The 13,009-nt window shown below is 35.9% G+C and overlaps 1 protein-coding gene across 4 annotated transcripts in view; it reads left to right on the top strand.

The window, feature by feature from the left end:
• LOC107704013 (proteoglycan 4-like) overlaps positions 1 to 13,009 on the top strand; it is an 81,780-nt gene that overhangs the window by 24,610 nt on the left and 44,161 nt on the right. Inside the window, exon 3 of one of the 4 annotated variants that reach the window (XR_001635900.1) lies at positions 3,127 to 3,183. Coding sequence is in view for 2 of the 4 variants with exons in the window: in XM_016506841.1 (XP_016362327.1) it covers positions 3,124 to 3,198 (75 nt within the window). In the remaining 2 variants the exon portion in view is untranslated. Of the gene's footprint in view, positions 1 to 3,123; positions 3,199 to 13,009 lie in introns of those variants that run through there. The other 3 variants (XR_001635901.1, XM_016506849.1, XM_016506841.1) reach the window with 3 other exon arrangements.

Here is a 13,009-nt window from a genome sequence, read left to right as displayed (position 1 = left end):
TGTTTTCACTAGTGTATGTAAGAGGTTTTCAGTAATGCGTATGAATGAATTTCACTAAGGTTTATCAATGTTTTTCGTTTCACTAGTGTTTGTAAGAGCCTTTTCAATAATTATGGCCTATACGGCCCCTCATATCTTTTGGCTGTTGTCACCACATTTCTTAATCAAGCATTTGTCCTGTTTCAAACTGAAAAGAAACTTTACGAAAAGTGATTTATATCGCACTTGTGATTGTGCACAAGTTGCCATTGTGATGCTACAGCACTGTATAAAAGCAACTTTCCAATTTATGGACCTTTTGAGTGAATTACTTGAAACTACATAAAAACCCATTTTAGAACAACAGAATTCACTAACACTTTAGATTAGGGAACACTGTTCACTATTAACATGATGCTTACTAGCATGCATATTACTAGAATGTTGGCTGTATATTAGTACTTATAAAGCACATATTAATGCCTTTTTCTGCATAACCATATTCTAGATCCCTACCCCATACCTAAACTTAACTACTACAACCACCACCTTGCTCACTATCAATAAGCAGCAAATTATAAAGTTTATTGAGGGAAAACTCTTAGTTTTGTTGTTGACTTTGGTTTACATTTTTGTCTTTGTTTTCTCACTATTGTTACTTATTTATTTATTTATTGAGGGGATGTTAAAAGCTCATCTTTTTACATTTGTTGATTTGTCACCATTCTTGTGATTTGTGTCTATGTGCAACCTTCAGAAACTATATCTCAGATGTATTTGTTACAAGTACAAATTTGTATTTGATACTTTAGAAGCATTTAAGAAGCACAGTTGAATTCATATATTAAGTGTCCTATAAAAATAATAGTAGTTGAGAGGACATACAAATCTGAATGCATCAAGTTGTGTTTACTTTTTAGAAGTTAAAGCACAGCTCTCTTTAAAAACAGCAGCAGAATTTGAACTATCCTTAATGTCTGTTACAAAAACATTGTTTATCTTCTTCACTTTCAATCCCTATTAGTTTTCCAGAATGTCTCTAAAGTAGGGAAACACAATTGACCAGATGCCATAATTCATTTATTAAAATGACAAAACATTTTAAATTAATAAGTAAAAGGCTTTTTGGTTAATGCACCCTCAAACGTCCAGAAGCTCTAAGAGGCCAAACATACCGTTTTTTCCCTGTCTTTTCTCATTATTGTAATTTAATTTCTTTGAGGTCTTAACAAAAGATTTCTCATGATGGATGAGTTTGACACTAAATTATAATGCTTGTTCTAATCTTAATGTGCAAAAAAAAGCACCACCAATTATGATTGATTGGCTTTTTGGTTGGTTTATTTATATATTTATTTAGGATATAGTGGCTATATTTTATGTCAAATAGTAGCTTGGTATTTTCAGTTCAAAGGTCACAGCTTCTGGGGATTTACATCATCAGGTCATTCACCACATTCCTCTTTTATGTTGGCTATACTCTCACTTTATGAGAATAGAGATGTACACACACACACAAACACACACACACACAGGAGCTGTGTTGTGTTGATGACAAATGACTAGGCTGTCCCCCAGTGAACGAATTAAAGTGAGACTTTAAACAGCTTTTAATGAGTGTGTGTGTGTGTGTGCATGTGTGTGCATGTGTAAGTGTTTGCTTGTGAGAAGAAAAAGGAGAGAGCAAGACTGATGACCTTTAAAAAACATTTTACTTTAATGTTAAAGCTGTCACTCTTGCAGTTAATACAAAGTGGATGCAGATAGATAGATAGATAGATAGATAGATAGATAGATAGATAGATAGATTCCCTATCTAAAATTCTCTAAAACTTACTATAAAATGAAATTTAAAATAAAAACCAAAAATATAAAAATAAAAGCTAATTCATTATTAATAAATACAATGAGAGTTTATAAATAATACAGATACTGTATATAGATATAAATAGAAAAAATAGAAATAAAGCTAAAATTTAAAAACTTAAATAGAGTAGAAATGTTGCGTTGGCAACTAAATAAAAAAAATGTAAGTTGAAGTACAAAATTTGTCAAAAACTAAAATAACAATGAATTAAAGCTATAAAAAAATTTAATTCTGATAAATTTAAAATGAAATTACAAATAGGACCCCCTTGAAAACGAGATGATGCATCTCAAGGGGTTTATCCCAAAGAATAAATTTGTTGCAACAATTAAAACATAAAAATAAAAGCAATATTAATAAGTACTACTGTAAATAATGCTATAACGGATGAATGGATGGATGCATGCACGTCACAGATGAATGTTTTGATGTATAGTGCAGGCTATTCTATATATAAAGCATGTTGGTTAAAAAAAAAAATAGATGAAAGATCTTCACATAAAGCCTCTCTATGATTGATTCCCATCTGTGGATTATTTAAGCGCTGCTCGAGAGCCTCAGGATTACCATCAGCTCTTTAATTCCAGAAGCTGAGGAAGGCGAGGAGGAAGATTCCGGAAATCTGTGATGTGTAATTAGTCCCCTTTGTGTCGAGCTGCTAAATCAGACTAGCATTGTTATCCCATGTGAGACTCCGGCAGTGTATGTGACACGTATACATGCATGCATATAGTCTCCCTGCCACACACTTTTACTTAGAAGCACCTGGTGTCTGTAATCATATGCACTGCTGTAATTTAGTGTAAAAAGAAAAGCTATTAAAGGGGCTAAATGTGCAGAGACAACTGTAACTAATCCATTTGTGTGTTGACTTCTTGAAGATATCTGTAATACCTGCTTGTAAATTCAATACATGTATAATGCAAACTTGGCATTCTCAGAATATGCCTTCTGTCTCACATTCGCAATATATAAACACACTAAAGACAGTGTTTTAATTAAGCAGAAGCAGAATGATAGTATAGTCCTGTTAGCTGTGACTCACTCTTACATAACTGTCAGACACTCAGAAGGGTCATTCATCAAAGACACCATGAACATGAGCTGCTTCAACTGTGTTTGAATCAAACATACTTTGCATACTAGGTTTGTGCAATAAACCTGTAAATCTCTGTTGTCTGTCAGCAATAACATGAAAGTTATTAGGCTTTCTTTCATAGCGACATGCTCGCAGTTAAAAAAAACCCCTGGTTATTGTATTCTTGTGTGTGTTTCAGAAGACACTCATACCGAACGGGACAGGACATTGAGAACTGTGGCACATGCAGAGACTGCGCCTGTATCATATACAGGTAAGACACCTTTATTTTCCATGTGTTTATGTGCAGAAATGCACAATTACATAAAGTATTTGCACAAATAAACTCGGTGGAAGTCATACTATGGAATGGAGTTTAAATAAATTGTCCATTTTAGGTTTATATATTTATACAACAGTTTTTTCTGTTTTTTTTTTTCTGCTTCTTTCTGATTGCCTGAGAGCCTTTTCCAGCCGTGCAATATTCTAGTGATAACAGAACTCCAACCGCTTCACCATTTGTATCACTCCGCTTGTGGTTATTTCTCACAGCGGGTGTCATGGCGGATGCCCAAATCCACTTTAATTTTATAAATAATACTGTTTTTGTGTCATGGAATGTAGTTTGAAGAGATTTTAGGTGAGAATGTAGTTCTTTGGACTTCAAATATGCAGTCTGTTAAAACAAGAGAACGTCTTGATTTGATTTACCATTTTCGGAGATGTGAGCTTCAGGGCGTCAGTGGCCATTCAGCGCTCATGAACCCGCCGAGAGCAATATGTTTTCAATGAAGCACCTCAGCGTTCCTTCGTTACTAGTTCTAAAGTGTAACGGGGCTGACGAGACGTGAGACGTGTGGATCCATCTGCAAGCTTTATTAAAGAGACGTGGTAAACAGGCAGGGTCAAACAATGGCAAACAGGTATAAGGCGGGCAAAACACAAGAATAGTCCCAGAGCTAGCGTAGGTCACCGATCGGCAGACAGAATCACAGGGGCGAGACGAGAGGGAAAAATCCAGGAAAACAGGCAAAGATCAGAAACCGCGGAAACAGGCAAGGCAAGGCAAAACAAGGAAAACACAGAGACTCGGAATGGGGTACGGGCTAAACAACACTCAGCCGAGAAAGGTGGTTAGAGAGGGTGTTATATAGTGAGTGAGGTGATTAGAAACAGCTGTGTGCAATGAGTGCAATCAGTGCAGTGTGCAAATCGTGCAAAGAATGATGGGATATGTAGTCCGGGGTGCTATGCAACAGTTTGTGTTGTGCGAGAGTCAATGTAATGGAAAGGGTGACCTCTGGTGGTGAATAAACGGAAGTCCATGGACCGAATTCGTGACATAAAGTGACGTTTTGGAATTATTAACGGAGGCTTGGGCTCAGCTGTTAAACTGTCAAACTGAGTTTTGAATCTGTGGCAGAAGAAAGTAATTCCGCACAAAAGAGGGTTTTTAAAGAAACTCCGTTGTTGTTTCTTATGTATTTACACACTCATACCATCATCTTTAGTATAAATGCAATATCACACTCGTAGCCATGCGATATGGCTGTATATCAGCACGCTGTGATTACCTACGGCCAAATCACAGCCGTGCTGATATACAGCCATATTGCACTGCCACTCATATGATATTGCTCATATATACAGTAGACTGTCTAATATGCTGGTTTGGTTCTCAAGAAACAAATATTATTACCAGTATTGAAAACAATTGTGCTGCTTAGTATTTTTGTGCAAACCAGGATGAAAAGAAAGAGCAGCATTTATTTGAAATATAAATCTTTTGTGACATTATAAACGTCTTTACTGTCACTTTTGATCAAATAAATGCATCCTTGCTGAATACAATTATTATTATTATAATTACTGACTCCATACTTTGTAACTGTAGTGTATATATTACATCTATATTAATTATTTTATTAATATAATGTAATTTTTAATTGTCATATGTTAAAAGCAAGACAAATATGTGACCCTGGAGCACAAAAGCAGTCTTAAGTCACTGGGGTATATTTGTAGCAATAGCCAAAAATACATTGTATGGGTCAAAATTATTGATTTTTCTTTTATGCCAAAAATCATTAGGACATTAAGTAAAGATCATGTTTCATAAAGATATTTTGTAAATTTCCTACTGTAAATATATCAAAACTTAATTTTTGATTAGTAATATGCATTGCTAAGAACTTCATTTGGACAACTTTAAAGGCGATTTTCTCAATATTTTGATTTTTTTGCACCCTCAGATTCCAGATTTTCCAGATTCAGAGATTCCAAATATTGTCCTATCATAACAAACCATACATCAATGGAAAGCTTATTTATTCAGCTTTGAGATGGTGTATTAATTTCAATTTCACAAAATTGACTCTTATGACTGGTTTTGTGGTCCAGGGTCACATATGGCAAAAAACTAAAACAAAAAAGTTTCCTAAAAATGTGTATTTTCTTCCAAGAGCATCAAACCAGGTCTAGGTACTAAACTTGAGAACTATACGCTTTGCACAATTCTGTGAATCTGTCTCAGTTCACTTGGAAACAATATCGTGTTTACAAGTTCCCAGTCTGCTACTATGAGGGCTTCCAAGAAAAAAATAGCTGCATTTGGCAATGTCTGTGAGGTTTGTGCCATCGCGTCTTTGAAAGATATTCAACAGTTTTGTTTGAGACAGTAGCAAGTAAACAAGCCAAGTGTCCTTGAGCGTGTCTTTATATGATTTGACTGCGCTGTTAGGGCTGTATCTGATTTACCTGCACCTAAACAAGTCATCGTACATATTGGTCAGACAGTCTTAAAATGAACGATTCTTGGCCAGAATGTGCTGCAATGTGGATCAGACGGTCAAAAGTCTGGCTATGTGAGACTAAATCTAAATGAGTGTCTGGAAAGCAATGTTACTTCGCCAATGCAATATATAAAGTTAGTAGAGCCTGTACAGGTGATTTCTTTTGGAAGAAAAACAAGTGGATGAAATCTGTGATAGTGTGTGTCGCAACCAAACAGATCTAGCAGGCAGACCTGATCAGCTGGGTGGATGAAACCTCCAGGCGTGTGAATCAGTGTTCAGAGCGCTGAGGAAGATCCAGGAGGACATTCAGGAAGTTTCCTTCTCCCCATGAGCCCAAGGTATAATTGCCTGGGCTTACGTAACCTCCCCCACTGCACAAGGTCTACCGAAATCAATAACAGCGGCCCACATCACCACACATTTTCATCTGCTCCAGCCCAGAATGAAGGTGTGAATAACACTCCCAGAGGAGACCTGGAGAATCACAAACACTCGCACGCACACACATATATGGACATGTGTGGTTTGTTTAAATTAGGAAGGTTGCGGAGTGACACAGAAGACAATAATACTCACTAAAAGTCAATATTTGCAACCCATTTACCTTTTGTATGCTCTTAAAAATAAAGGATCCAAAAGGGGTTTTTGCAGTGATGCCTTAAAGAACCATTCTTTGGTTCCCCAAAGTGCCTTTCAATGGTATGTTCTTAGAAGAACCATTTTTTTCTTAGAACGTTTTGTGGAATAGAAAGGTTCTATGGATGTTAAAGGTTCTTCATGGAATTAACAGTGACAATAAAGAACCTTTATTTTTAAGAGTGTAATGTGACTTTATTTCTGACAGAACGGAGGTTCAGTGAAAACAAATGTAGGGCAGAACTTGATTTTGTCCATTAGGAAACGATTTGATTGTGAAATATGGGTGTTACTGGTTGAAAAGTATGATGGAGCACAATAAGACCTGGGTTATTTATTTAGAACATAAAGTGGATCAATTTTGATTTCATGTTGACATCAAAGGTTTTTCTTTCAAGCTAATAAAGGAGATTTAATTCTCGATTATGTTTTATTTGAGTATCAACTAGGCCTGGGCGATAAAACGGTATCGATATTTATCGACGGTGCGTCGCACAGAAGAGATGTATAGAAAGCCATGCAAAGTTAAAACAGTTTAAACTTTTAGAAAACACGTCACAAATTTATGGAGGTTTATTCCTTTTCACTGCGTCTCATGTTTTTAAATGCAGTCTGTGTGAATGGCGCTTCGGCTCTTTGGATTAAGCAATGCATAAATACATGATGCTGTTTTGTTCATAATTGTTTATGCAATTTACGAAATTATATTTGATTTTTATGAGTTAATTTAGACGTAATGCACATTTTTATAGAGTTACTTCCTTGCGTTGACAATTTAAATGTGCTGCATTATTTTGCTCATTGCGCCCTCCTGTGGCCTCGGGAGACTATTAGACCTATACAATAAAGACCTATTTAATCTGCATATAAAACATTACAAATGAGATAAATGAGATATGTTGGTCATGGATGAATTTGCTAAAAAATGTTCGAGTTCATGCTGGGATCTCTGACTTTTGAATGCACAATTTAGTTTGTTGGCAAATCTGGGCACAGTCTGAGAGATTTTGTCTGAAGCTCTAGTAGAGAGCTTAATTATTTTTAATTTAATTCATAATAATTATTAAAACACTAAGTAATCTATTATGTTCATGAGTACAAATGCAATTAAATGCAATATGTTTTATGGGCATTTTAGTTTATGTTACAGCGTATATAAGCAGTTTTGCTACTATGTTAGTTCTAATCTAATCTAGGCCTTGAAGCAAAACCAGTTGAGGAGACACATTTTATATCTATAGATGTCGTTTGTCATTTTTGTTTCCTACGAGTATCATCTGTTGATGTCCAGTTTATGCATTATCCTATAGACAGCACCAGATGCACATATGCTGGACTTTTAAAGCCGTCTTTACTAAAATCAGTCAGTTAACAGGAAAGGAGATTGTTCAGTATGATGAGCGCTGGCAGCCTGGCATTGAGGACGGGGATCCACGTCTGTGAGCTCAAAAGCACAGAAACAGATGAGCTGAGAGTGAGACAGAGAGGTAGAGAGTTGCCAGGTCCCTGCTGAGATCCGAGGAAGAAAGAGAGAGACAAAAAAGGAACACATCCAAGTCTGAGTGCGACTCCATCTGTGGGGGGAAATGAAAGCGAACCTGTGCTTCAAGAGCCGGTGAATGGGAGACGCAGGTATGGAAGAAGAAAGCGGGAGATGGAAAGGATAAATTTAGAGAAATTTAATTATTCATTATTAATCACCCATTTGCTTTCAAATGACTCAAAGGTTTTTAAAATATAGTGCACAATCATATGGACTCTTTCTGTGATGCAAATCATCATACAGAAAGTAGACAATATGGGTGAGCAAATGACGACTTCAGGAAGAACATTTTTATAAGGTTTTTGTTGTTGTTCTTAGACATCTCATGGCATTTTAAGCTACATATGTTGATTGAAAGCATGACTTTTGACCTTTTGGCACATTTGAGGCTATTAACTATTGTACAGTTCTTTTTAGTTTTAGCTCCAGTAAAACTGAAAAACAATGGTTACACTTTACTTGAAGGGGTGTGCATAAGACTGACATGACACCTTCATAATCATGACATGATACCTACATAATCATGACATGACACATGCCATGAATATGAAGGTTTTTTATGCATGTTTATGACAACTGTCATTAAGTGTCATTCGCCCAGTTATGTAATTTTTAATGCAAAGATGACATTGTTTGAGATGTCTTTGTTATGGGCTATGGTTAGGGGTAAGGGTAGGGGTAGGGTTAGGTTAGGGTTAGGTCAAATAATGTCATATTTGCATTAAAAATGACATAACTGAGCGAATGACACTTAATGACAGTTGTCATAAACATGCATAAAATCTCCTTCATATTCATGACATGTGTCGTGTCATGATTATGAAGGTGCCATGTCAGTCTTATGCACACCCCTTCAAGTAAAGTGTTACCAAAACAATTTCATAACCCTAATAAAAAAAAAAAAAGGTTTGCTGATTTTTAACTGGTGTAAGTTGGTTTAGCTGGTCTCCCAACACATCCAAACATGGTTCAGCTGGTCGTTCAGCTGCAATGTGACCAAAACCCAGGTAAAACCATCACAACAGTCTAGACTTTAGCCAAGTTGAGTGACCGAGTAACAACCTTAGCCTGGTTTAATCTGTTGTTCTCAGCAGGGAACATGATTCCTAATGCATGCAACATTTTTAAAACTGCATCATATTCCAATATTACATCAGAAGTGCATCCTATAAGTACCTGGAGATCATAGGCTAAGCCCAGTTATCTGTTGACCCTAGAACTGTCTCTGGACCTGGTTATCTTGCGCTGAGGCTTCAGTGCAATTGATGGTGTGAGAGACTCAATAGAGAGTATTACAGAGAAAATGAGAGAAGTGGACAAGAGCCGAGCTGCTTGTGTGAGTGTTAGGGGAAAACACCAGCTTCCTGTACCGGTGGGAAATTAAATCATAGTAATGCCTTTTCATGTTGTATCCTCCATGAACTGAGGAAGAAGATAAAGGAAGATGTTTTAGTACTGGATAAAGCACATTGTGATTTTTGGGTCTCCTGATGCTAGTCACGTTTTAGGTTTTTGGAAGGTTTAATCTTTGGAAAGGTTATGATGAAGGAGTGAAGATAACTGCTAGATATGAGATGTGCACAGGTTTTCACATTGTCTCCGTTTGTCAGATTAATAGCCTGCTATAGATTAAGATGTAATGATACTAGCTTTAAAGCTGTATTAAATCAATGTGTGCTTGCATGTAGACATGATGCATAAACACCCATCTTGGATAGGCATTCGTGTGAACAAAGTTTGTCTTAAAGGGGTCATATGATGCCCATTTTCCACAAGTTGATATGATTCTTTAGGGTCTTAATGCGCATTCCCTTCAGAAACAATGTAATCCACTGCGAATTCAGCGGCTCAGATGTCAGGAGTAAATGGCGACTGCTATGTTCATTATTACATCCAACAACAGAACACCTCAATCGCTCAGGAGTCATTGTTGTCTACATCTGCTCCGGCGGTGAAACAATGGCGGACTGATGACAGCTCACTCCGGGCGGGTCTGAGGTAAGACACCAGTCTGTGCTGAAAAGCTACTGTCAATCAAACTATCGTGGGAGGGGCCTGTCTGTGTGACGTCACACAGACAGGTATCTGAGATCGGCTCGATTTGAGAAAGGGGAAAACATTTAACCAGATAAAAAAAAAAAAACACTGGGTGGATTTTTATCATTATAGGGTGGTTGTGTACACACACTACCAACACACATTTCAGTTCAAACAACTTGTAAAAGTGCATGTAGCATCCTATGACCCATTTAAGTAAAAGTACACACTACAAGAAAAACAATGTAGAAAAATAGAAACAGTGCACATTTCCCTCAACCCTAAAACGCAACACAATGCAATGCATAATTCAAAATATGGATGAAACAGCTGGGAAAAATCAATACAGAAATCCCTTCATAATAACACAATACATTTGCTGCTATTTTTAGACTTTTATTAGATGAGACAAAAAATTCAGATATAAAATTCAGTTGATTGTTGTTTATATATACAGCTGTGAAGTTTTACAAGTACGTTCAAGGATACTATTAAATGTATATATTTAATGTTAATGTAATATAATAAATATTATTAACACTAATGAATATATTCTTAAAACTAATTATTAAAACTAATATACTGTATAAATATATATATATATATATATATATATATATATACTTTTTGAAAACCATCCAGAGGCAAACTAAACCATCTGCTCCTCTGCCGCTGCCAGCATCGCCTACCGCTCCTTCTGTTCTCCACTGTAACGCAGTGAGATCAAATCTGGCTCGCACATACGAATGCAATAGAGGTGAAACAGAGATCATGGTGATTCCATTGTGAAATCCTTATTTAGAGCAAAAGCTTTCAGAGTGGCGATTGGTTCTTGAGAATTCATAAACATCGCTTTTGGATTGCATTATTATTCCAATGAAGTGAAGATGACCAATTAGTCAATGACTTGCCAGACAGCGGTTTTGTGTGAAGGCGCCGTTGTAAGTTTCAAACCGCCTTCCAAGACCTCAAAACATCACGTCTGATGATCTGGAACAAATTCAAGTGAGCTTTAGACTAGATAACCAAACAAATATTGAAAGAAATTGTCTAGTTATTTAGTCTGGTTTAATTTAGTCTAGTTAATAGTCTAGTTGCACCCTCATGTCGTTCCAAACCACATGTTGTTATTCGCTGAGTGGAAACTCATGGAAAATTCCGTTTTTTTTTTTCACACAATGACATTTAATAGTTATGGAGTTGCACACATGAAATGCGAGGGAAAACAAAAAGATATTGTGGCCACAAATTGGGAAATCTTTTCCATGACCTATTAATTAATTCCCTTGTTCCCTCATTTAGGGCCACATTTTACTAATTTATTCCCTCGTTTAGGAACTAATTAGTACACTGTAAAAAAAGACAAATAAATGAAATAAACAACAACATGTAAATAAAACAAAGATAATTGGAGTACGTTTTACTAGAAAATACTATTTCAGCTTTTCTACTTCAGAATTTTATGTTTAATTCAATATGTCACTTGCTGTTTCTTTGTAATTATTTGTGAAATTTACTATCAAATTCTGAGTGAAATTGAAATTGTTTGTATATATATAAATATATATATATATATATATATATATATATAGCTAGTTAGTTAGTTTTTATTTTGTTCATAATATGTTAATTAGTTTTAATAATATTTATTATATTACATTGACTATATAACATTTAATAGTTATATCTTCACAGCTATATTAACTTTATCTGAATATGATATTACTTATTTCTGTTTTTTTCTCACTTTCATTAGTTTTAATAATATTTTATTTAAATATATCATACAGTTTGCTAGAGCCATTACATGTAAAAAAAACTTGTTTTACAAGTACAATAGGTATTTTGAGTTAAATTTTATTATTCTATACATTTAAAAAACTTAAATATTATTTTATCCCATACTACACTCTACTGATTTGTAAAAAATTATATCATAAATTGATACTTTTTAGATTGGATTTTTAAATGGATTACATTCAGTTGCATCATTGTTTCTGCTATTGTATCAAAATTGCACAACTGATATTAAGAATCGTGAAAATGTACTGGCATTGCTATTGACTATTGAATTGTACTATCATAAACCCAACCCGATCTCATGAAAGTGCGTATCAATAGCACAAGTTTGTTTCAATTTGGCGCACTGTTTATACGCAAAAATTGACTTTGGCGTGCAAATGATACGCAATTGGTAGGATTAGGGTTGTACGGTAGATGCGTATCATATGCACGCCAACAAATTTCGTATCATATGCATGAAATGTTTTTATTTGGCGTACTCTTTATACGCATTTTCATGAGACCGGGCTCCATAAACCCTAGTGTGAAAATATTTTTTGTTCCTTCATCAATCAATGATGATTTTCTAAAACTCTGGCCCATTTCTCCATTAGAGATGCACTTCCCCACAGATATACATAGACTCCATTTATTTAATATTTATGGTGCTCTCGCCACATATTAATAAACATGTTCAAATGTATGGTAGGCTGCTGCATTACTTCAATAAATGCAATTGTGGAGTGACAGGCGAAAAAAAAAAAAACGATAGACTCTTCCATTTAGGAGTCTATATGAGCGCTCCGGGCCCCTGGAGTCCATATAAAGCAGGCTAATCAGATTCCAGAGGGGACGGAGCGCAGAATGAAACCTGCTCCTGCCTCTCATTGTCCAAAGCCTCAGAGAAAGAGATTTGTACGAGGTACCTGGTGACAGACTGCCTCATTTCAGCCCAGCTACGCTCATGGCCAGACACGACATTCTTTCTCAGCCTCATCCACGTGCTGAATCGGAAATGTGTCATTTATCTAGAGTAGCTCCCGAAAGGGTAGAGTCACTTAAACGGACACGGAATGATGCTGTTTACAGATTGACTTGTGGCTGGTACATTCGAAATACATTCAGATATATGGGTTATCTCATTCTCACGGCTATATCGATATCCTCTGAAGGCCTTTAAATGACAGGGGTTAAATGAATGGATGAATGAATGAAGCCTCTTTTCCAACAGTTTGACCGTTCAGCTTTGCATTTCAGCACCAAACGTGTTGTCTTATTTACTAACCACTTGC

The sequence above is a fragment of the Sinocyclocheilus anshuiensis genome, unplaced genomic scaffold (genome assembly GCF_001515605.1).
Source record: "Sinocyclocheilus anshuiensis isolate Anshui unplaced genomic scaffold, SAMN03320099.WGS_v1.1 scaffold117, whole genome shotgun sequence".
NCBI lineage: Eukaryota > Metazoa > Chordata > Actinopteri > Cypriniformes > Cyprinidae > Sinocyclocheilus > Sinocyclocheilus anshuiensis.
This window is presented reverse-complemented; position numbering and strand designations above follow the sequence as displayed.